This window comes from Colias croceus, chromosome 21 (assembly GCF_905220415.1).
Source record: "Colias croceus chromosome 21, ilColCroc2.1".
NCBI classification, from domain to species: domain Eukaryota; kingdom Metazoa; phylum Arthropoda; class Insecta; order Lepidoptera; family Pieridae; genus Colias; species Colias croceus.
Genome location: NC_059557.1, coordinates 1,133,306 through 1,158,330, shown reverse-complemented (window position 1 = coordinate 1,158,330; position 25,025 = coordinate 1,133,306). Strand labels below are relative to the sequence as shown.

The 25,025-nt window shown below is 32.8% G+C and overlaps 4 protein-coding genes across 4 annotated transcripts; 1 reads left to right on the top strand and 3 right to left on the bottom strand.

The window, feature by feature from the left end:
- Positions 1-2,677: 2,677 nt before the first annotated feature.
- LOC123701311 lies at positions 2,678-5,091 on the bottom strand. The gene is made up of 2 exons (XM_045648736.1): positions 4,213-5,091; positions 2,678-3,788 (listed from the first exon to the last, which is right to left on the bottom strand). The coding sequence occupies exons 1-2, from the start codon at positions 4,664-4,666 to the stop codon at positions 3,733-3,735; spliced, it is 510 nt and encodes a 169-aa protein (XP_045504692.1). The 5' UTR covers positions 4,667-5,091; the 3' UTR covers positions 2,678-3,732.
- A 4,131-nt stretch (positions 5,092-9,222) lies between these two features.
- On the bottom strand, positions 9,223-14,935 carry LOC123701532 (carboxypeptidase B-like). Its single transcript, XM_045649035.1, has 5 exons — positions 14,865-14,935; positions 14,469-14,681; positions 13,444-13,525; positions 11,456-11,764; positions 9,223-9,777 (listed from the first exon to the last, which is right to left on the bottom strand). The coding sequence occupies exons 1-5, from the start codon at positions 14,933-14,935 to the stop codon at positions 9,223-9,225; spliced, it is 1,230 nt and encodes a 409-aa protein (XP_045504991.1).
- A 1,606-nt stretch (positions 14,936-16,541) lies between these two features.
- On the bottom strand, positions 16,542-21,768 carry LOC123701531 (carboxypeptidase B-like). The gene is made up of 6 exons (XM_045649034.1): positions 21,701-21,768; positions 20,895-21,104; positions 20,364-20,463; positions 19,104-19,226; positions 17,478-17,666; positions 16,542-17,144 (listed from the first exon to the last, which is right to left on the bottom strand). The coding sequence occupies exons 1-6, from the start codon at positions 21,766-21,768 to the stop codon at positions 16,563-16,565; spliced, it is 1,272 nt and encodes a 423-aa protein (XP_045504990.1). The 3' UTR covers positions 16,542-16,562.
- A 1,844-nt stretch (positions 21,769-23,612) lies between these two features.
- Positions 23,613-24,794, top strand: LOC123701530. The gene is made up of 3 exons (XM_045649033.1): positions 23,613-23,636; positions 23,824-24,067; positions 24,427-24,794. The coding sequence occupies exons 1-3, from the start codon at positions 23,613-23,615 to the stop codon at positions 24,792-24,794; spliced, it is 636 nt and encodes a 211-aa protein (XP_045504989.1).
- The last annotated feature ends 231 nt before the right edge of the window (positions 24,795-25,025 follow it).

Here is a 25,025-nt window from a genome sequence, read left to right as displayed (position 1 = left end):
GCCATAGTTTTGGTCTAAATATCAATCCTGCTAAAAGCCAGGTAAGGTAAACGCAGGTATTAACGACCCCTCTAAGGCAATTTCAAAATCAACCATATTTTTTAAGTATACTGGTTCTTCTAAAGATTTATAATTTCATTTTATATGCTAGTGTTATGTATAAAAAATGTATTTATTGAAGCAAATACATTCTAATAAAGGATTATCTTGTAAAAAATAATTTACAATGTGACTTAGTCGATTGTTGCTATTACCGACCCATAAAAACGGCTGTGAAGCTATTAACGATTTTTATGCAGCTATTCCCGATCGTATGTGAGAGGAAGCCTTTTTCCAGCAATGGAATGTATAGAAGCTAGTGATGATGATGATTACCGATCTTAATAAAATGAAATAAAAATGCAAATATATTCGTATTTTTTTATTGTAGTTATTTTTAATAAAACAAATGAGTACTTTTTAGTAATGAACTAAATAATTACAAACTTTTAAATTAATCAACATAATACTATTAATATATGTACATATATTAAATTAAGGATTTCAAACTCTAGGATATTTCGTTATGCTATTTGATTGATTGCTTCGGCGAGTTGTGTTTTACTGAATACTTTTCGCCGCTTTCGTGGCTCCATATTTCTGGAAAAAATATACCTAATTATATGTTTTATGTTAATTGAACCTAAAAAAAATATAATTTTTAATAGGCACCTATTATGTCATAAAAGTAATAAAAATATATTTGCACGCTCAATTACGAGCGGAATGTTTAAGGATCAATATTATCTGTATATACAAACATCTTTATTCTACATTCTGCAAATAAAGCAATTTGAATTTGAATTTGTAGATGAGAAACTAAACAATCTATATTCGATCGGTAATAGCTTCCTATAGTTGCTATTGCCGACCCACATGGGTCGGTATTAAAGTATGTAAGTATAAACCTAAATTGTATTACCGACCCATAAAAAAATGGTTATTTTAATTCATTTGACCATCAGACTATAAAATAGATTATAATTGATTAATGTCATACAAAATATGAACAAATGCATATTGTTTAAACAAAAAAAAACAATGATTTACTACTGTAACTATTCGATAGGGATCCTCGAAAATATCATAACTTTGTATAAATTGACAACGCTAAAAGACAAAACACTAGACAAAAAAGTTTAGTCGCTAATAGATTTTTATGAAGACTCATAGCTTAGATTTAAACTGGTCCATAAGACCACTTGTGTTAGTGTGATATAATAACATAAAAGAAAATAAAACAAAAAGTTACGTTGCTGCCATTGCCGACTTACGGGTCGTTGATACCTGCCACGACTTAAACTGGTGAAGCTAACACCGTCCCATTTTAATTTTAAGTTTTATCGTTTCAAATTACTTTTTATTAATAAAATGTTGTAAGAAATGAAAAGTTGACACTTAAATGCATTGACATTTAGTAATATAAATTAAAGTATAGATGTCATTTGTTTGTAAATGTCTTAAAAAGATACTCACAGTACTTACCCGAAGGAACAACGGAACAGTACGACACGTCCTGCTTCCACGCTACCCCGCAGCAACTTACGCATTTTAACTCTTTTTTGCTCAGTTACTCACTCTAACGTTAAAGTATACGATGCTCAATTAATACATTCGTGTATAACTTTGCCTACCTATAGCTAGAATAGTTCTGGAAACGTTTAAATTTCGAATTACTTTTATAGGTCGGTAATACCTTCAGATTTTCGATGGGTCGTTGATAGCTGCGTTTACCTTAATAATTATTGGTAGCTCTTATTTTATATCGCGCATTGACTGGGAATACCTCCCTAAAGTATATATTGGCGGCACAATAATTGAATATAGAGATAACGTCAAGAACCTGGGGATACTTCTTGACTCAAATTTGTCTTGGTCATATCACCTGAAAGAAACCAGTCGAAAACTTTACGCTGCTTTTAGTTCTTTGCGTCGTTTACGTTATTTCCTACCGATTTCCACCAAAATTATGCTAGCTAAGTCCCTCCTTCTCCCACTCCTTGATTATGCTGACGCTTGTACCACTGATCTAAATGAAGACCAATTAGATACACTTGAGCGTCTCCAAAATTTCTGTGTACGTTTTGTTTACGGTCTTCGTAAATACGACCACGTTTCCCAATTTCGAAAAAAACTCAAGTGGCTTCCTATAAGACTTCGCCGGAATGCAAATACGTTGAAGCTTCTATTTTCTATCCTTTTCGATCCCAAATATCCTTCCTATTTAAAAACCCAGTTCAAATTCCTTGATTCAGATAGTTACTCCCTTCGCTCTGTTAATAACCTAATCCTTAGCTTTCCTTCCCACCAAACTAATTACTTCGGAAATTCCTTTGCTGTAACCGCTGTCAGACTTTGGAATTCTTTGCCATTAGCTGTAAGACGAGCTTCCTCTCTTAAGTCCTTTAAAAATCTTTTACACCAGCATTTTTTAAATATAGCATTTCCCTGATATTAACTGTACCTATGTATTTTATTTATTTTTATTTTTATACACACTATAGTTACTTTATTGTATTCTATTATGATTAATACAGGTTTTTATTATGTAATATATTATATTACCTACTTACTTCTTATTTTATTTTTATCTCATAATAATATATATATGTGGGGATGGTGTAAATGAAAAGCCAAATTCGCCCAATCGATTTATTTCCCAGACACCGGTTACATATCAAAAATACATTTCAACAATCCTCCATTACATCGTACCAAAAAACACAAAGTCAAGTCATAGACAACATAGATCGTTCTACAGTCTACAGATAACATATCCACAGATTAAATAATAGAAAAGCACAGACTAAAAATAAAAGTAGTTATGAAATACAATCTTAATTATTTATCCTATTCCCACACGGTCATCCTGCAGAATCATCTGTCCCAGATGAGTCAACAGTCGTAGATGATCAATATGGTAAGTAGACAATGGTAAATCACCTTTATCTATTACATGTAGAAATCCTTCCTTCTTTCCTCTTTTATTTGAATTAAGTATACATTCCACGCAATTATCAATGTTTGTTTTAATCTTTTCTTTTAAATTCTCCATATAATAATTTCTATTTATTAATTCCTCAGTCTTAACACAACCAAAATGTCCGTTTTCATGATGTTTTCTTATAATTTCATTTTGCATTTTCTTAGGTACAACCATTAATTTATTTCCATCCTTAATCTTCCATAACATTCCATTCTTCTTTTTTGCAAGCACAATTGGACTAGCATAATCAGACTTACTTGTTTTTATTATTCCTTCATCAGGCCATTCTTTAATCTGTTTGTCAACAATGTTAAGCTCCAAAGGTGACAATCGTCGTGGATTCTGATAAGCTGGTACATCATCGGTTAATAATATTTTAAGTTTTACATTTGATTCTTTAGTACATCTTTTGGGGTTATATTCTTTTATAATATTCTGTATTTTATTCTTATATTCTTTGTTTTCAATATTTGTGATATCTTCATTTTCATTCTCTAGCATTGTAAGGTGTAATATTCTTGTTGCAGTGATAGTTCCAGATTTAAAATTGATTTCTACTTCTTTCAGTACAGGATTTCCTAATATAATGTTGACAGGGATAGCGCCATCATCAACAACATAAAATAAAGTTTCAAAATAACAATCATCAATTTCAATTTTTGCTGTGAAAGATCCTTTTGTATAAATTTCCTTTTCAGCTATTCCAGTTAAAGTTTCTGTTGTTCCTGAACTATAAGATAACAATTTTTCACCTTGAATCTTCCTAAAATAAGACATAATTATTAAATTAGCATCGCTTCCGGTATCAATCAGGGCTTCTACATCAATATTATTTATTTTCAGCTTCTTGAAAGGTCTCACATCAATATTATTTTTAGTTGACATAATTTCCAAACTCTTTTTTATACTTTTAGAACATTCAGTTGATTTATGGCCAAACAAGTTGCATTTAAAACATTTAATGCCTTTAGTACAATTAGGCGACTCATGATCTAAATCTCCACAATTGAAACATCTCTTTACTCGTAGTGTTTTTTGAATTTTCATGCCAATGGACTTTGATACTGAATTACTTTGAATCTTATTAGGTGAATATGATTTTTTCTTAATTTCTGAATAAATGTCTAATTTCTTTCTGAATTCTTTAATGTTACAAGCGCCATATAAAATATTTTTGTTGGACTCACTGTCTTTAATACCGTCGATGACATATTCCATCAGGGCTTCATCTTCAACATTCCCAAGTACTGCAAGTTCCTTCATATGTAAAAAATATTGCTGATGAGTCTCATTCATCTTCATCCGGCGAGTTGAAAGTCTCTTGTGAACAGTTGCACTGTTCAACTTCTTACCAAATTCCTCACGGAGCTCAGACTTAAGTGTATCCCACGTGGTGGTCCCACTTAGTGAACGTAAAAATAGCTTGGCGGTTCCCGCGAGAAGCCGCTTCGAAAATATGAGTTTTTCTATTTCGCCCCATTGCATTAAAGAGGAAATATCTTCAAAATCTTTTACGAATGTTTCGATGCCATAGGCATCATCACCCGAAAATGGCGTCATTGATTTCTCTAAGTCATTGAAGGAAATACGCGGCGATGGTTCACCACAATCATCATCATCTTTTACTCGTTTCGGCGGCATGTTGAATAATGTAAGTTTTATAGTCTTCAAGTCGTAATCGTATAATCATAAGCTTCTTTAAATCTTAGTCTTCGTTCGTAATTCGTAAATTCTTAATCAGGTTAAATCACCGGCATCATAGTCTTCGTCTGTTTTTTCTTTATTCCACCATCCCGTATCCCGGACGAGCCCCCAAATTATGTGGGGATGGTGTAAATGAAAAGCCAAATTCGCCCAATCGATTTATTTCCCAGACACCGGTTACATATCAAAAATACATTTCAACAATCCTCCATTACATCGTACCAAAAAACACAAAGTCAAGTCATAGACAACATAGATCGTTCTACAGTCTACAGATAACATATCCACAGATTAAATAATAGAAAAGCACAGACTAAAAATAAAAGTAGTTATGAAATACAATCTTAATTATTTATCCTATTCCCACATATATATATTTTTTTTTTCTTTTACTTTTTCAGCCACCCGCGTTACATTAATTATATGTATTATATATCTATCCTCTACCTTAGGTGGCCTGGAAGAAATCGCTTTTAAGCGATAAGGTCACCTTTTGTACTTCGCATCCATACAAATATATATTAATACTGTACATTGTAATATTAAATGGTGTGGTACAATAAATGATTAAATAAAATAAATAAAATAAATATTTTTAGTCCACTGCTTTTGTCACAAATTAAAAGCATAAATTAAAATCTTTAAATACGTTTCACATTTAAATTGACATCAAATAAGAATACAGTAAAATATTTTCTTTACATCGTTCGAGCAGTTTTTAAGTTTTTTCGTGACGAACCAACAAACAAACAAATCTTTCTTCTATATCGTGTTATTTATATAAATAGACGTAGCAAAATATACATGCATTAATGCAAAATGTTTTATAACAATCTCAGCGTTCCAAGTCCTATATGTACCACCATGTATCATTTATTTACCTCGTCATATCTGGGTTGCCTGGTAGAGATCGCGGCCAGCGATAAGGTTGCCATCTATGCATTGTAGAATATATTGGTAAGTTTTTAAAATGTACGGTGTACAATAAATAATTTTTCATTCATTCATTCATTCTTAAATGGGTACTAAACTAATATTCAATGCATAAAACATATTTAATGGAATTTTAGAAGCATTTTCATTCGACAGAGCATATTTCGTCCAGAAACGACGTTACGTTTATTGTTTTTCCAACAGGTAGCCAATATTAAGTGGAATTTGTGAAATTCGCTTCTGCTCTAAGCTAGAACTCACTGTTGGAATATTTTTGTTATTTTTTTTTAACCTTCATGTTTGATATTTCTATGCATAAATTTTGAGAATTCTGAAAATTTAAGCTAGAATGAGCTGTTAGATGTTTACAAATTCTGGGTCAAAAAATAGATTATTTTTCTCAACTAGGATCGAAAACAGAAATTGTCTAATTTCACTATATTTTAAGTTGCTAATAAATTGTTATTAGAAACTAGCTCTATGCTCAAATGCATAATTTACGATTCTGTAAAGGACATACAGAAAAAAATATTTGTTTTTATACCTAATAATATAGATTATTATCATACAAGCTTTTTGTTTTCGTTTCTTTCAAATATTTTCTGTGCAATTGATAAGTAAGATAAATTTGAACAAAAATAAATATATACGACAATGTAACCCCTGCTTTACGAAGTCCAAGGTGCAGAACAAAATAAAGCCTTCGAGTGGACGGACTACGTGACACTGTATATAATATATATATACATATATGTATATTGTATAGTTCTTGTATAGTTCGAAATAATATGTTCTTTAAGAGGTGAATTTCTCTGTTTTGTGTCGTCAGTATTATTTTGTGTATATAATGGAAAACGGGAACAATATAGTCTGTGGTAATATTATTTGTTTATATTAGCGTCATTCAAGTAATGTTTACTTATAATTCACAATTTTCTTGTTAGTTATGGGAGATATTGTGATAGAGAAGGTTCCATAAATTTATATTAATAAATGTGTGCGTGTACTAATGTACACACGTAAGAAGTGAAACTTCTTTATGACTTTATTTTTCAAAAAATAATTTACTATATGTAATTTTACAGAAATACGTCGAATCACGCGTGGTAGGGATAGTAAAAAGATGGCGCGTAACGGAAAAATGTCACGCGTAACGAAAAAATGTTACACAACATTTTTTTCCAACCCCGATATAGAAGTTTCACTTCAAAAATTGCTCTATTTCTCAAATAAGTTTTCGCCCTCGTTTTCAAAGAAAAACACGTTTAGTTCCCGTTCCCGTGGGATTTCCTAGGATTTCCTGGATAAAACCTAGCCTATGATGCAGCTTTCTAATGGTGAAAGAATTTTTCAAATCGGTCCAGCAGTTTATGCGTGAAAACCATACATACATACATAATTACAAACCTTTCCTCTGTATAATATTAGTATAGAAGCATAGATATATAAAACTTTACTTAATATCATAGTTAATGGACCTAAACCGAGTTTAACAATATATTCTTTGAGACCCTTTTATAGAGGTAAAGATTGATAGTCCAATATTGCAATTTGATTCTTGCCTTTGTGAGAAAATCTTATTTTATAAAAAGGCAACTTGATAGATAGAATGAATTTCTTTACAGCGTTTTAATAAAAGATGTTGGTTTTAGTTGTGTTAAAGAAAATTGCATGTTATGATAGTTTTTCCTGTAGATTACAATGTTTTTCCCGTCTAGATAAGTTGGATTAATAACAGTATTGAAAATTAAGTTATATGATGTCTAAAGTAGATTTTAAGGAAATTAAAGAAATAGCAATATGTAACATAGTTTAATCCAAGGATAATCTTACTCATCTTATTTTTTAATATTATAAAGCTGAAGCATGTGTTTGTTTGTTTGAACGCGCTAATCTCAGGTACTACTGGTCCGATTAGAAAAATTATTTCGGTGTTAGATAGCCCATTTATCGAGGTGGGTTATAGGCTATATAATATTATCACGCTCAGACCAACAGGAGCGGAACAATGCGTGTAAAACCGCGGGGCCCAGCTAGTTTAAAAATCTAAATATAGTAGTAGTAAAAATCTTTATTTTATTTATATCTACGAGATCATTGCACATATTTAATTTATATGAAAAATTTCTTCATTGAAATATCCTATAACCTAACTAATCTAATAATAAATCCACAGTACAATACAAAACCGCAAAAAATAAATTCCAACAGTACAGAATCCGTTTGATGGTCACTAAAATAATCCTGCTCACATCTCGACTTGTTTAAAAACTAACCTTAATTTAACTTTGAAAGTTTGCGGTTTCAACCCTTGATCGCGATGAGCGTTTTAACTTTGTCCATCAACTTTTAGACACGTATAATTTAAAAACTTCCAACTGTTTTCATTTAGGCTTATTTCGCTTTTGCTGTATGAAAATTACTGACGGAAAAAATTGCGAGTTCGTAACTATGTACATGTATAATAGTTGAGTTGAACAGCTCTATTTGGTTGAAGTAATATGTAACATTTATAGCTATGTAAAAGCAGAATTAATTGTAGTTATTATAAAGAAGATCCGCGATTATAAGATATATAGATATAAGATTATAAAGATGGTCCGCTTTTATATTGTACAACAAAACCAGCAACAATTTTCCCTATTACAACTCCCCTTAAAAGATAATTTTTCGGGAAAGAGTATATTTAAAGTATTTATGTTGGTCGCTGGATCTGGAACTACATCTGAATCAGTGTGGTTAAGAAGTGACAGGCGACAGCGCAACAGACATACGAATTCATGACGGTGCATTTACATTAAACGAACATAGAGCTAGAGCTCTAGCAAGAGCATTCTTTCGTGATCTTTTAGTGTAAACGAAAACTCGTATTCAGTGTTTTCCGGTATTAGAACATTGCATAGAATCTATTCGAACGCACGAAAGAATGCTCTACGCCTGTTTACACTAACAGAATTTGATAGTCGGGTTAGAATGAGCATTCGCTCGTTTGATGTAAATGCACCGTAAGACCAAGTGTGTATACTTCATCACTACATAGTATAAAATAAAGTCACTTTCTCTGTCCCTATGTCCCTATATGTCCATTTGTATGCTTAAATATTTAAAACTACGGAGCGGTTTTTTTTAATACATAGAGTGATTCAATAGGAAGGTTTTAGTGTATAATTTATTAGGCTTGAGACAAAGCGGGTGAAGCCGCGGGCGGTAAGCCGTTTTATAAACCCGAAGTACCCAGAAAATGGCACGTCTAAAAACCCACACGCTTTATCAAAATGTTTGCTTATTATGTTAATACAAAAATATTCTTAGAATATGTTTATGTAGGAAGTCTCTTCAACTCAGCATACTCTTTACCTAAGACTATAGGATTTAAGAGCTCTTGTTCTTACCTTCATGTTTATATTTTTTACTAAGAATAATAATTTGAACATTGTTACTCTCCCACTATAATAAATGTTCTATTCGATCAAAAAGGCATTTCTCAAAACATAACAACTTTATTAAATTTAATCACAGAGATTATTTAAATAAAACTGCATTTAAAACCTACTTATATTTTATTGAATAAAACTATCAACTGCAACTTCAACAGCCCGCCAGACCTTATCAATAACATCTCTAATTTCACTCACAGCAAATACAACACCATTATCACCTCTAGGCGCAATATCAATGTTAAACGCGTACAAAATCTCGTTAATACTGAAATAATCTGAACTAGTACCAGATTGTCTGTCTCCATACGCTAAAGAACCAACATCTGCTTTATAATCTTCTCCAATTGCTTCAACCATATCATTTGCTAGGAAGTAGTGCTGTCTAAACATGCCGCTTGCTGCTTTCTCATACTGCCAAGGGTAGGATATGAAACCTCCTGTATTTTGTAAGGAAATATACAATTGTATGTTACGGCCGTATTCTTCGAGTAAGGAACGTATGAATCTGCTCTCTGGTTCAGAAAATGGTGCAATACCAGCGTATAAGTGACTGCAAGGGCTGCTGCTAGAGTCGGATATTGACCAGTCAATGTCAAAGTTTCGGTTGATGTTCACCCCGGGACAAATTTGGCCAAGGTCGCTTCTTAAGCTTCGTGATTTTGTCCAGAAACGGAGCTGGAAAATAAGAGATAAAATATAGGTTTTAAATGTGCGATACAATTTAGAGAGAGAAAATTTAATAAAAAATAGGTTTCGAACGAAAGACGTGTTCATAAACTTAATTAACGACGAAACCCATTAAATGAATACACGTATAATTCAGTACCGAGTTAGTATGTGTAATAGTCATGTGTTCTAACTCTGCTGTACAAAGCATTTGAATACAAATTCGTCTAATAAGATAAAATTCAAAAGACTAATGACCTAATTGCCAGTAAAGTGAAATTAATTATATAAATAGGTACATAAATAAACCATAACAACCAATGATTAAATTAAAAACATGCACCAAGCTCAAGCACTTAGCGTAATTTTTTTACAGAAAACAATTATACCAGAGCACAAGGATTTAAACCGCTTCAGATTAACTATGCTCTCAAAGGAGATTAAGAACTTGGTATAAATAAAAACATCCACAATAATGCTTTGTTCCTGGAGCCTGCTTTTGAAACAGAAACTTAAACAACGCTCGTAGTTAACAAAGATCTGCTTATGAAATTTCAATATAAACTCTGTTAATATTTCATACGTGCAGGTGATGTAATTGCTGAATGAATTAAATCGAAAATTTTTGATTAATTATATTAGTAACTAGCTACTTCGCGCGGTTTCACCCCCGTGGCTCCACCCCTGTTGGTTGTAGCGTGATGATATATAGCCTATAACCTTCATAGATGAATGGGCTATCTAACACTGAAAGAATTTTTCAAATCGGGCCAGTAGTTCCCGAGAGTAGCGCGTTCAAACAAACAAACAAACAAACTCTTCAGCTTTATAATATTAGTATAGAAATTGATGAATACTATTACATCAGCAATGCATGCAAAGCATCATATATGCTCAGATATTTATGTAAAGTAATCTTTGCTAGAAATTGATTCTTTTAGGTTTTGTTTATCTTCACCGCGTTATATTACCGACGTACGAAGACTCGGGCAAATTAAATTATTTCTATACCTCATCAGTATTGTCATATATATTACTGTAAAAAAAACATCCAGATTCTTCCAGTCGTTTCTGGAACCTTCCAACGTGCTCTTGTTTTGTTTATAATTGATAGAAATTAAAATTAAAACAGCTTTTTTATCTTAAACGTCTTTCCTAAAAAATCTAACCGATAAAACAAATTGAATATATTATACAGGTTAGGTATCTATATGATATCTATCTTATTTGTATCCTGGTTTAAGTGTGGTATTGTGATAAATATTTATTATAGCTTTATACGATACGATTACGACGTAATCTTTATATTATTTGATTAAAATATTATAGACATTGGCTCCTGTTTAAATTTAGTGTTGATTTGCCTCTTCAATGAAAGCATGAATGAAGAATGGCCAGCGTTGGCCCAACATAATTATGCTCGTCGATGTTTGCCCAACTTTCCGCCATTACGGCAATTTATGAAGTTATGAACTAACAACATCCACAATGCCTCTACTCGCCCAACACTGCCCATTGTAAAGATCTCATTAGATGCACCTATACGAAATTTCATAAAACGAAAAAAAAAAAATTTTGAAAAAAAAAAAAAAATTTAAATTTCATAAACTAACCAATCTTTGCTATAGAGATACATGTACATATTATATTATAACATATATACCTTAAATCGGTATAATATACTTACATTAGTATGCGTATATTCATAACCATCAGGATTCACCACGGGTACAAAAATCCAGACAAAATTATCCAAAAAGTTCCTATCTTCAATCACTTTATCAACCATATTAAGAACTGCTGGGACAGTTATCCATTCCCTTGGTATTATCCCACCTTCGATAATAATAACTGGTTTTGAAGTATTTGAATAATTTGTTATTCTCAAGTAGACGAGGGGTCTGCCTTCATCAGTTTGACCACCAATTACTAACTTCGCATCTATTTCTGTTGAGCTTTCGTAAGTGTTCTCGATTGTTTGCATGTGATCTAAAATCTGTAATACGTTACAAATTAAAATACTATTGTATGGTTTATATTAGAGGTATAGGTAATGCATTTCTTTTATAAGTTGGTATTTATTTAATACTAGCTTCCGCCCGCGACTCCGTCCGCGCGGAAATATTAAGAAAAGTTAAGATTTATTTTTTTTCTACGTATTTTTCCAGGATAAAAAGTATCCTATTTTATGCCCAGGATAATAAAGTATAATTATACCAAGTTTCATCGAAATCGGACCGTTAGTTTTCACGTGATGCCTGAACATACAGACAGACAGACAGACAAAAATTTTTTTAATCACATATTTGGGTTTGGTATCGATCCAGTAACACCCCCTGCTATTTATTTTTTCAATATTTTCAATGTACAGAATTGACCCTTCTACAGATTTATTATATGTATAGATTCTAGTAAAGGTCCAATTTATTTAATAACCGATGTAAACAGTTAAGGAAGCAAAAATTGCCTTAACTCTTTAAAAATTCGACACCGTTATAAATTTAAATATTCTATACTTATTAATATCTCATTACAAACAGTAGGTTATATAAGCCGCAGATTAGTAGCATAAGAAAGAAAGAAAGAAAGAAAGAAAAAAAGCTTTATTGCCAACAAAAACTTAGGGCGGCCGTACACGGACCGCTTCAAGCAGTTGAGACCGACCGCTTGAAGCCGCGACCGCGCGGTGAACTATAGGCATTCATTCACCGCCGTACACGTGACGGCTCGAACCGTCGCGACCGCTTCAAGCCGTCAACTGCATGACGAAATTCCACTGTGCCGTTGACGGCTCGCGAGCGGTCGTGAGGCATACACTGACTGCTCGAGCCGTTGACTGCGCTAGAGCCGTCGACGGCTCCCTATACCCCTGAAAATCAATGACTTGACTAGTCAAAAAATCAACGGCTCGAGCGGTTGGTAGCGACGGCTCGAGCGGTCAACAACCGACGGCTCGAACAGTTGACGCCGACCGCTCGAGCCGTCCGTGTACGTCGCTCAGCCGTTAACTGCTCGAGCGGTGCGTGTACGGCCGCCCTTAGATTAACTTAACTTAAAAAGTAAACATAATATATTAGGCAATCGGAACAGACTCAGCCATGCTGTGGGCTAGCACCCGAACAGCGCTGATTTTCAGTCTGCCCGCGTATTTTCCGAGGTCCTACATTTATATAAATACTAATAATAAAATTACATCTATAACTGTTCCTATCACTAAAAGTAAAAATTTATAAATACGTCTGCATATAATATATTTTGCTAATGCTCTTATCAAAATTATTTACTATTGTAGCTTATCATATTAGATCGGATTAGAATTTACGTTGATCAATTTGTTAATTAAAATTTTCAGTATTTTGATAGTAAACACGTAATCTTGTAAAATAAAAACATGATGGTGATAATTGTATTATCGAATTAAATTATGTGATGAATGGGTTTTTTTTAAAACATGGAACTTATGAATATGCATTTTTTCCAGTTTTGCAAGATGTTAACGAAAATTATCAAAGATTCGTTTCAATTAAATATTATGTGAAAAATAAGTAGATAATGAATAGTTCAGAAAATATTAAACGTCTCATTGTACATAATACATAATATAATATAAAATACAAAAGTTGTTTTAAATATTTGATACCTGATTTGTTCAATTCATTCAAGAAAATTTCTTACCTTATCGTACCGGTAAAAACCTTCATAATTGAACTCTGTATTTTTTGTATTTCTCTGGGTTACTTCTGATTGAGAAAGATATCTAGAAACATATGAAATTAATTTATAGTAACTGTAATATCGTGTAGAATTAAGCATTTATATTTATGTTATACCTGGTATTGTTTATTTAATGTCCTGTATCTTTTTTGGGAATAAATGTGTTTCTATTCTTATAAAATATGTACCATAATACCCCATTATAACATACACACATTAATGATATACAAGTTTGTAACAAAATGGTTTTAAAGAAAATGTTGCTCTAACAAAAAATTGTTTTACAAATCACGTACGAGCACTGAAGGGTCCATCTCACAATGATATAAATGGTTTGAATCATGCAAATCTATTTGACTGGCTCGGAGATAAACTACCTTTCAAGTGTTTTCTTATTTTAAGGGCACTCGTGCTCGTGTTTGTGTGTTAATTGTTCAATATTTTTGACATGGTGAAATTTTGTAATGCCATCTGGAGGTAGGTGGAGTAAGTATTATTAATTCTAAAGATGGTAAGTTTTTTTCAAAGGAAAAATTCCAATATTTTTGAAAACATGAAAACTACATCTCGTTCGAATCCCGCCACATGGTCCATTTGATCTCATTTATAAAGCATTTGAATGTTATGAAACTAAATAGTAAATGAAAAATACATTCAAATTTTTTGCAATAATCACGTGCCACGGCAGATAATAATCGAACTGATTTAAATCTGTTCATCTATTTTAAAGATAAATTATTTTCGCTGACCCTTTTTAGATTTGTACAAGTTAGGTACGAACCTCTACCTAATGGGCCCTCTTCACAATAGGCAAGCGTTGGACGAGTAGAGATAATCACGCTAGTCAAGAGGGACTTAATGTCTATGATCAGCCGTCATTGTAGAAGTTTACTCGATGTAATGGCGGCAAACATGCACGATCATTTGTTGGGGCAACGCTGCCCATTGTGAAGAGGGCCCATTAGGTAACAAAGCTTTATACCTACTCATATACATCCTCTATGATCACTTGTTTCTCCACACCCAGGGCCTCCAGCTGATCCTCAAACCATGTGAAGTGTGAAGGAGGAACCATCGCCTGGCCAGTGATATTAAGTTTGAAAGATGGCTTCCTCCAGAAATCTATCATGTCACTTTTTAGCATATGAAAGTTATCCTGCTGCTCTTCTGTTTTGATGTGGATATTGTATACTTGGTACCTGAAATAATGATTTTTTATGATAGAAGTTTTTTTTTAGTTTATTGTTTTTTTTTATGAGGATTAAGTATTTTTATTTTTTATCCGTAGGATAATAATAAAGAGCAGTGGTACTTATGGTATCATGATAACGAATGCAAATTGCATTGATTAATAATATATTATTAAAGAAGAATAAACTTACCCTTTATAAAGTTCATTACTTCCATAAACACACAACACGAGATTCAAAACAATGCAAATAATATAAAACATCTTAATTACACTGATGTTTCTAAGATAATATCGCATGAATTGAATGTTCAGTTTTCAGAATATTATCTATAATTCCATTATCTTTAATTGGTTTTATCCACATAATCCATGAATGATAGATAAACATGTTTCTTATAAATATGTAGGAAATAAATATTAAACATTGATTTCATTAATTATTGGAAAATGTTTAAAACTGGGTGACTTATGTTTACAGATGTTTATTAGTTTTAAGTCCATCTATATTTATCAAAACTGCAGTTGTATTAAATATGTAAACGGAATTTCATTCAATCGATTATGAAATATGAAAATTTGTTGCTATTATTTCTTGTAAACTGTAAATTATACAAATTATACATTTTATATATTTCATCGATAGTGATATGTATTCAATCATATCTATACATTATTTCCTTCTTCTATTGTCATATATTATATGTCTATATAGTATACTAGCTGTGCCCTGCGGTTTTACCCGCGTTGCTCCGCTCCTGTTGGTCTTAGCGTGATGATAATATGTAGCCTTCCTCGATAAAAGGGCTATCCAACACCGAAAACATTTTTCAAATCGGACCTAATAGTTCCTGAGATTAGGTCGTTCAAACAAACAAACAAACTCTACAGCTTTATAATATTAGTATAGATTTCGATATATATCGTTCAGGAACTGTTGGTTAGAATTGATATATTTTTTGGGTTGGACTCTGGACAGTCCATATATTGAAAAAGGCGCTTTGTATTGAGTAGCAATGTTGAATAAAATATTTCTTTTCTGATTTCATGATAATATTAATTATCTAATGACAACTATAAATAAACTAGCGGTCCGCCCCGGCTTCGCCCGTGGTACATATTAACGTTTTCTCTACATAAGAACCATCCTCGTACTTCAAGGAATATAATAAAAAAAGAATTATCGAAATCGGTTCAGCCGTTCTCGAGATATGGAATTACAACGAAAAGTGGCATTGATTTTTATATATTAGATAATATAAATCAGTGTTAGAGTAGAAACATGACTACCAAGATCTAAAATATTGTGTATTTCAGCAGGACTTAACATTACATTTAAAGATAATGCGAGTAAATAATTAACTATGTATCAGTAGTTCAAGAAAACCTTATTTTTTTTTTGTAAAATGGTAAGTAAGTAAGCAGAAGCAGTGAGTCCACTTAACTTAAATTTTATTTAAATAGTTTACAATACATAATTTTTAGTTTAATAGCATTTGAATGCTTTAAAAAATATATCTTTAAGGATAGAAAAAATACAGTTTACAAGAAATAATAGCAACAAGAAATCAGATCAGATCCAACATCATCATCAGGGAGGTTTGACCTTGGTAAGTGTATTTTATTTTTATAATGTAATAGTCTCTATTAGCATGGATTGATAAACTGTATTCTATACTTTTCATTAAGAATGGAACCCAAATAAGGAGACATTTACCTGCTTCATGATATTGTAGAATTTGTAGACGTTGAATAAGTTAATGGGTTAATTTATATTCAACTAGAAAGAAGGAAAATAAAAACATAAGTAGATTTCAGTTTTAGAAAATTTATTTAAAACAAATCAATTCGTACAATTATTGTCGTCCAAAGTAAAAATATCCGTTTGAAGTTAATTCAATCTCAACAAAAATTCAGCACCTGCTTTAATACCTTGCCATGTTTCATAACCAGCTTGTTCAATGAAATCAGGGTCAACTAAGAAACCTAGTGCTGTCTGGAATCCGAATCTGTATCCAGGCAATTCATAAGTATAAGATAAAGGTATGCCAATAGCTTGAGCATAATCCCCAGCAGTTCCTGATGCTTGATAAAGGATATGGGCTGAATTTCCTACCACGTAGTTCCGGTTGAAGGGCATCTTTACTGCATCAATTGCTGTCGCCATATTGACACCAACTACTTGAAGAGTCAGGGAGTTGGCTGGCAGTTGTCCATTACCATACCCATAGAGAATCATGCTGCCAAAGCTGTGCAAGTCGAAATAGATTTCAATGCGGTCTTTATACTGGTCAAAGATAGATTTGATGGCTTGTGCTTCGGGTTCGGAGAAAGCGTGACTGCCGTGGAAGACTTCGGAGCATCCGAGGTTGCTGGACGCGTTACCCCACATGAAGTCGAAGTTACGGTTCAAGTCAACGCCTCTGCAGAAGAGAGAGTAGCCGGTGGCACGGTTCTTACGCCAGAATCTCTCCTGTAAATTAAAAATGACTTTTAACAAATCATTCATCATTATTTTCTAATATATGAAGACTAAAAGCAAGAGGAATTGATTCAGTTATCTATGTAGAAAAAATAACAATATAATAATATGTTAATAGTTAATACATTATAACTGTAGGCTTTTGTTACATCTTGCTTTTTAGAAATTAAAGACTTTATTCATTCAGTCTTACTGTGACCACGAATTTTTGATTTATTAATATATTATAATGAATAAATCGTGTTTAAAATTCGTTTAAGTTTTTAATTTATATTTATGGCATAGTATCGCCCTAATGTTATTACAGCTATTCATCATACTTACACCTGCATGAGAAGCGACATATCCATCAGGGTTGGCGATAGGCAGGATGATCCAGTCGATCTTCTCAACCAGGTCGTGTTCAGTGACGTCAATCACCAACTTCTGTATGGCGTACAAGCTAGCCGGTAAGGTCACCCACTCGCGGGCGTGGAGAAGGGATTGCACGAAGACCACGGGCTTCCTTCTGTCCAGCAGGCCGAGACAAATGTCAAAACGCCAAGGAATAGAATACGCTATCGATAGAAATTGACATAAGCGTACGATGTTTTGCCTAAGGATTCGGTCACCCTACCAACGACAATGACGACCACGAACAAAATTTTCAACCAGTCGCAATTAAATAAAATTGTGCAAAACATAATTAAAATGACATTTAAGAATTTCCTGTCGTATTGGTGTTTGGAAACATTTTTTTTGAGATCAATGAATAAAAAAACAGGTTTTTCATAGAAACGGAGGCTCCTGGAAAAAAATGTATTTAACATTTTTTATAGATAATTAGATGATCTACAATTTTGGTTCAGGTCATTGTATGATAAACTTATCGTCTCAGCGAAAATCGCAAAAAAACCCTATTTTTTTATTAATTGACCTCGAAATTTTTTTTTTTACGAGTACTAGAATGATGAGAGATTTAAATATTGATTTTGAACAAATTTCGGCAAGATTGGAATTTTGGTCGTGGTCGTCTTCGTCGTTGGTAGTGTGACCGAACCATTACCAAAATGACATGAGCTTATGTCAATAATTAGCGTTAGCAGTTTCTATTCCATGGCGTTATGTACGTTTGTCTAAGGCCCCTGAAAGATAAGAGAATATTGACTTATATGCTTTTGATCGAATAAAATCCAGAGAATGTCACCTTATAGGATTTCATATATCGGGAAGGATCTCTAATAGGATACAGAACATTTCTAGTTGATAAAGTATTACTGGATACATGGTTTGTAGACATAGAAATTCATTCTGATCTTAGTGAGTTATTATATAATTATAGTTAGATTATATTAAATCCATCTTCCAGAGCAAATTCATAATTAGTGATAGTCCTAAAGACGTTTACGTCATTATATTTCACTTGATAGAAAAAATAATAGGAAAGTTTTTGTCGAGTAATTAGTTGGTAATATTTTTATTAACCTTCCATTCGTAAATAAGCTGATAATAGTAATGAAATGCTTAAGTGGTTTTTATTATTTTATGATGTCAGGTGCGTATTGAATATAATAAAATTTATCTATCTATTCAATTTAGATAACAGGTAAAAATTCAATAAAAAAGTCTATAATAATAATATAATCTATTAGGAATTTTCTATAAATGAGATGGCAACTACAAAACAATTTTTTTTAATCATGAAAGATCATCCACATCATATTAACGGACAAACATACAAAACTTTTATAGCCAGTTTCACAACTTCAATTTAACTTTATCTAAATTGATTTGATAACCCCTATTAATGTTTTAATATTTTATTTTAGACCTGTTTTGAATAAAAAAAAACATCGCCTACGTAAATTCTGAATAGTGTAAATTTTTGATAGTGAGAGAATTTCATGATCGGCTCCATGATTCCGCATATTAATTCAAACATATACAATTAGAAACTCTTTATATACTTACTTGGAATCCAGAGCTTGAAATTTTTACGTATTTGATGGGTCTGCGCTCGAAGCTTCTGCCAGCAGTTTCCAATGTCACTGTATTTGGATAGGAATTAGCCAAATTCTCTAGGAACTCGTCCACCTAGAAAAAAACAGGTTAAATAGGTAAACATATTAAGGACTAGCTGTGCCCGGCGGTTTTACCCGCATTGCTCCGCTCCTGTTAGTTTTAGTGTGATTATATATAGCCTATAGGTTTCCTCGATTAATGGGTTATCTAACACCGAATTTTTAAAATCGGACTAGTAGTTCCTGAGATAATCGCGTTCAAACAAACAAACTCTTGAGCTTTATAATATTAGTATAGATTAACGTTCAACAAAAATTTCACACAAATACATGTACGATATATAGGCAAAACACTAAAAATATATTTTAAGAATAAAAAAGAAAGCTCCTTCGAATATAGGGCTGCTATCTTGGATACTTTAACAAAACTAATTCTTATTTTCTTGTGTTATTTAGAACTTTAGAAGTTAAATTTTAAATCCGTTAAAAATTGTTTAAAATCTCTTTTAACCAAAATGCTTCGAGAGTTTTGTTAGTAAAAAACTGTATAGACTTTTTATATTACACATTTAATAAAAGCATAATCCTTAGTCTATTTAAATAGCATTATAAACGGATAAAGACATTATTATTCAGGAAAATATTCCTCAAGAATCTTCTAGAAAGTTTTCCTGAAATGCATCCCAAATGTTTGAATAAGGTATGAAAGTTTGTACGACAATAATGTCATTTTAACATAATTTTCTAACTGTGAGTTATTTTAACAAATGCACTCAAACCGAGGAAAGTTTTATGTCTTTCTCTTTCACACAAAACGATATTTAATAAAGATTGACAAAGAGACAGATTCCTGTTTAAATTAGCAGATTATAAACTAAATTTCTAAACGGTGAAGCAAAACATCGAGAGGAAGCACGTCCCAAAATCAAAAGAAGCATGTCCAAGAATATAAGTTTGACGAAATCACAAAAACAATACTTAAAAGACACAGATAACTGTTGGAATCAGCAGATAATAAACCAAATTTCGAAGGGTGAAGGAAAATATCGTGAGCGAACCGGCATTTCGAAGAACCAAAGTTCGACGACATGTGACATCTGCCCACACTTGGGCAGCGTGGTGGATTATGGCCTGTACCCTCATAGGAGGCTGGTGTCCTAGCAGTGGGAACATAATGGGTTGATGATGAAGATGATGAAAATAGCCTTACCTCTGAAAAGGTGAGAATTTTCTGAAACGACAATCCCCCGTTCAAAGGACGACTATGCAGAGCCGCTTTTGACAACTTCTCACGTTCTTGATCAAGGAACCTAGAGAAACAAACACACGTTGAAATCTATAAATGACTTGTCTATTTTACATAATAAATAAGGCTTTATTGCTGTTTTAACCTGAACACTTACTATTATAATATTTTTCGATATTTACAAATAGGTATATCCAAAATACATAGGATGGTTACTTTCATTTATTAAATTAAATATTTTACTTTCCTCAGTTGCTAAGCTCTACATAGGGATCTCCAGATAAATAGACGCGTCAAAACCACAAGTTTTGGTCAGATATTTAAGATAATTACAATAAATAAAATAATAGAGGCCAATTTCATGTCCCTGATATCCTTTTTAACACTATTGGACACATATTTTCATACATTTTCCTCATTTTATCTGACAGATAAGCTTCACAGAACGTATCCAGAGATTCTACAACCGGCCATACCTCAAACAAAAATACTTACGGCTTAACATTCCGCACTTCAATCGTATACTTCATGCCATTCAAGAGGAACAGAGCTTCCATCAAAACGCGGTGTTCCCGAGGCACCAGAACTATAGACTCCGCGCCCGGCGCCGCTCGCTGCCATAGATCCAAGTTGTGTGTTAGTTCCAAACCATGCAAGAATTCTGCCTGTCTTTCTGTGGCGACCGATACGCGGTATAGAGCGTGGCTGAAAAATTGTTTATTATTTTAATTTATAACATGTGGAATAGTATAAATTCAAATATTATAGATTTTTTTGTGATGGATCTCGACTGATCTTTTTTTTTATTCAGTTTTTGTAAGCTAGATTTTTTTGAGTGACTATGGCTATTTTTTGTTTTTGTTCAAATATACATAGATACATATTTTGAAAATATCAAAATTCAAAAAGATAATTATTAGCATCGGAAAACTTCCAGAATTGTCCCCGTGACCACGCTCGCTGAAAAGTGTGCGAAACGTCGGGAATAAAATATGTATACTAATATTATAAAGATGAAGAGTTTGCTTTTTTGTTTGTTTGTTTGAACGCGCTAATCTCAGGAACTACTCGTCCGATTTGAAAAATGTGGTAGTGTTAGATAATCCATTTATCGAGGCAGACTAAGACCAACAGAAGCGGAGCAATGCGGGTGAACGTGAAACCGTAGAGAACAGCTAGTTATGAATAAAGCGCGTTTAAAATCCGCTAAAAATCTTTAAAAAAATCTTTAATTTCTAAAAATTTCCAGAAAATAATGTACAAAATCTTCACACACTTTAAAAGGCAATTTAAAAACTCACCCATTATAATTGTCGTATAAAGCACACGCAAAAGCGAATACCGCACAGAAAACCAAACACCTTAACATTTTAATAACTCAATAGGGAATTGAAATACTTATCTGATTTCATCAAATATATGCTTTTGGTTATCAAGCGATTGACAAAACATCGGCACTTCTGAAGTTAATCCACTGATAAATAATAATAAACTTATTGTCTTATTATTTCCTTTAAAATGGAGCACGGTCACGCTTTTTCTGTAAATTCCAATAATAATCGGTAGCCGATTCAGTAGTGATAATTCCTTAAGCTGTAAAGAAATAAAAGTGAAGTGCTTGTTTTAATTTAACAGAACAATATCTACATTAATATTACAAAGAGGAAAGGTTTGTATGTATGTATGTATTATCGTGTTTCATGAAAACACGATCCTATGTTCCGGAACGGGAACATAGTTCCCGTTCCCGTGGGATTTCCAGGACAAACCTATCCTATGCGTTAATCCAAGTTGCCCTCTATATGTGTGCTAAATTTCATTGTAATCGGTTCAGTAGTATTTGCGTGAAAGAGTAACAAACACACACACATCCTCACAAACTTTCGCATTTATAATATTAGTTGGATTACATAGTAGTCACATTCGTTGTAGTAGGTATTCTATATGTCGAGATGAATATTTTATTTAAAATCCGTTAAAAAGCAATTCCTGAATGACACGTTAATATTAAGCAAATGCTTATCTGCGCACTGGGGGCCTCCATTAATCTATTAACATATAATTTGTGTATGATAGTAGTTATTTTATTACTATGAAATAAAGTGATATCAAAGGAAAGTACTTTTCCAATAAATAGAGATAATTTTGTTATAAAAACTCCTGTAGATTATAAAAGATTAATTTTATTTAGAAATCCTATACAAAAATTATGATTACCAGTGATCCAGTAAACGTAAACATCAACAATAGACTAGCTTTGCCCTGCGGTTTCGTCCGCGTTGATTTAACAAAACCATCTTTATATGATATCATTTAAACCGAAAAATAACATAATACTTTTTCCCGCCATTTCATTATTTTCACTATTCGTTTTTGTGTGGTATCATATTGATTTCCTCAATAAAATCTATCCAGCACATTGAGATAATATACATATGGAGACGACACCGCCTACATCACTTATGTTCCGCTCAACATACGCCATATAGCGTAACTGCACGCTCATTTTTTATTTGTTTTAAAGTGAAATGCATCAAATATGCCTTCGTGTGTGTTACGATATTGCACAAATAATACAAATAATACGGAAAAGTGCAAAGGAATTACTTCCATCGGTAAGTACCTAACTAGATAATAAACGCGAAACACACGATTATAATACACAGCTAAGCAGGTATTTAAAATGTCTGTTTGTGCAGCACTCCAGACCGGCTGCATTGTTGACCCTTGCACGTAACGAGCTGTTTCAGTTTTACAAGCTTTTCCACCGCACAGGTTAATGATCTGACTGTACCTCATTTAGATTACTAACTTGAGCCCGTGTCTTCTCTTGCGTTTAAAAACATAATATTATGTGCTTATAAAGACTATCCATACTAATATTATAAATGCGAAAGTACCTCTGTCTGTCCGTCCGTTACTCAATCAAGCCTTAACTACTGAACCAATTTGCATGAAATTTGGTATAGAGATATTTTGATACCCGAAAAAGGACATAGACTAATTTTTACCCCGGGACATAGGATAGATTTTATCCCGGAAATCCCACGGGAACGGGAACTATGCGGGTTTTGCGCCGCGGGTGGAAAGTATCTATATGTACCAAATTTCATAAAGCTATTATATTAGATAAGCTGATTTAGGAAGAAAGAAAGAAAGCAAATTAATTACAAAATTGTGTGAAAGAGTAACCATTATACATATAGATGTATAATGGTTACTCTTTCACACAATTTTGTAAGTAGTAGGTGTTTATTTCAAGAAGCTTTCCCTTTGATTATAATATTATTAAAGGATAACAAATATAAAAATACACCCTTTGCTACTCGGTAAGTACATTACATAAACATAAACAGGTATAATAAATTGAAAATCAATTAACCAATGTGACGAGGGTTTTACTATTTACTATTTTCTCTTTTAGAGAATTTTACTATTACCAGTCGTCCGGAGTTTATACGTTATTTCCCTGTACGGTGATGTCTATAATGACGTGGACTTCTTCACCAGGACCTTCCCATGGTTGGTTGATAATATAGGTGGGGATATCAGCGTAGATTACTTCCTTCTGGGCAGTGGAAGATACTCCATACCTCAAATGTGCGCTTTGGAACAGATGAAATTGAACACGTTTTTACAGGCGCAGTATTTGAAGTGTGAAGCCGAAGGTTTGTTCAATTTCTTTATTGATATTATAATTTTTATCAGCATGATCATCATCATCGACATTAAGAGATACGAAATATTGGGATGCATTTCTAAACTTGTTTTTGTAGTGTATGTACAATTGATCAGTGAAACAGAAGAGAAATATCCTCTTGGAGGAACTTTTCATCAATAGGCAATAAAATATTGTTGAATTCTATATAATATATTTTGTGTAATTGGACAAAAGGAAAATGTATCGAAGCTAATACTTCTCTTGAATCTTACTCAGGTTCCTTCCGAAATCTCTAAGCAGTCACAAACCAGGCTATATTTAAGGACTTAGTAATTTTTTTTCTAAAATGCATACTTCGATCCACAGGTACCGACAGCACCACATGCTTATGTGCAGCCGGGATAGACCCTCACAAATACAGTCATTGCGTCATGACCAAGGGTTCATACGCAAGTCACGCATCTTCCAAATACCAACAACTGAACATCGACGCAAGTCCCATAATAGAAGTCGGATACAAGAACACAGTTTTCGCTGTAGAAGACAGTTGGTATTTGAAGAAAATCTGTACCATATTTGGGGATAATCCTCCAAGGGGATGTGTTGTGCCATTTGCTTGTAATTCTACAGATGTAGTTACTCATAGGAATGGAATGGCCTTTTTTGATTGTAGTTTTATGAAAGATCAGTGTCGAACGATGCCTACAACGATAACTACGCGCGCGGGAGCGTGAGGTTTTTTCGTTACGGAATTTCTCGATTCGGTCCCCGCGCTCAAGGCCCGCGATAGAAGCTATGCAATAGCTTAAAAAAACTAAAAAGTAGATAGGTATAAAGATCAGATTGACATTTGCGAATCCTTTCCTTAATGCAAAGTCACATATAGATGTATAATGGTTACTCCTTCACACAATTTTGTAAGTAGTAGGTGTTTATTTCAAGAAGCTTTCCCTTTGATTATAATA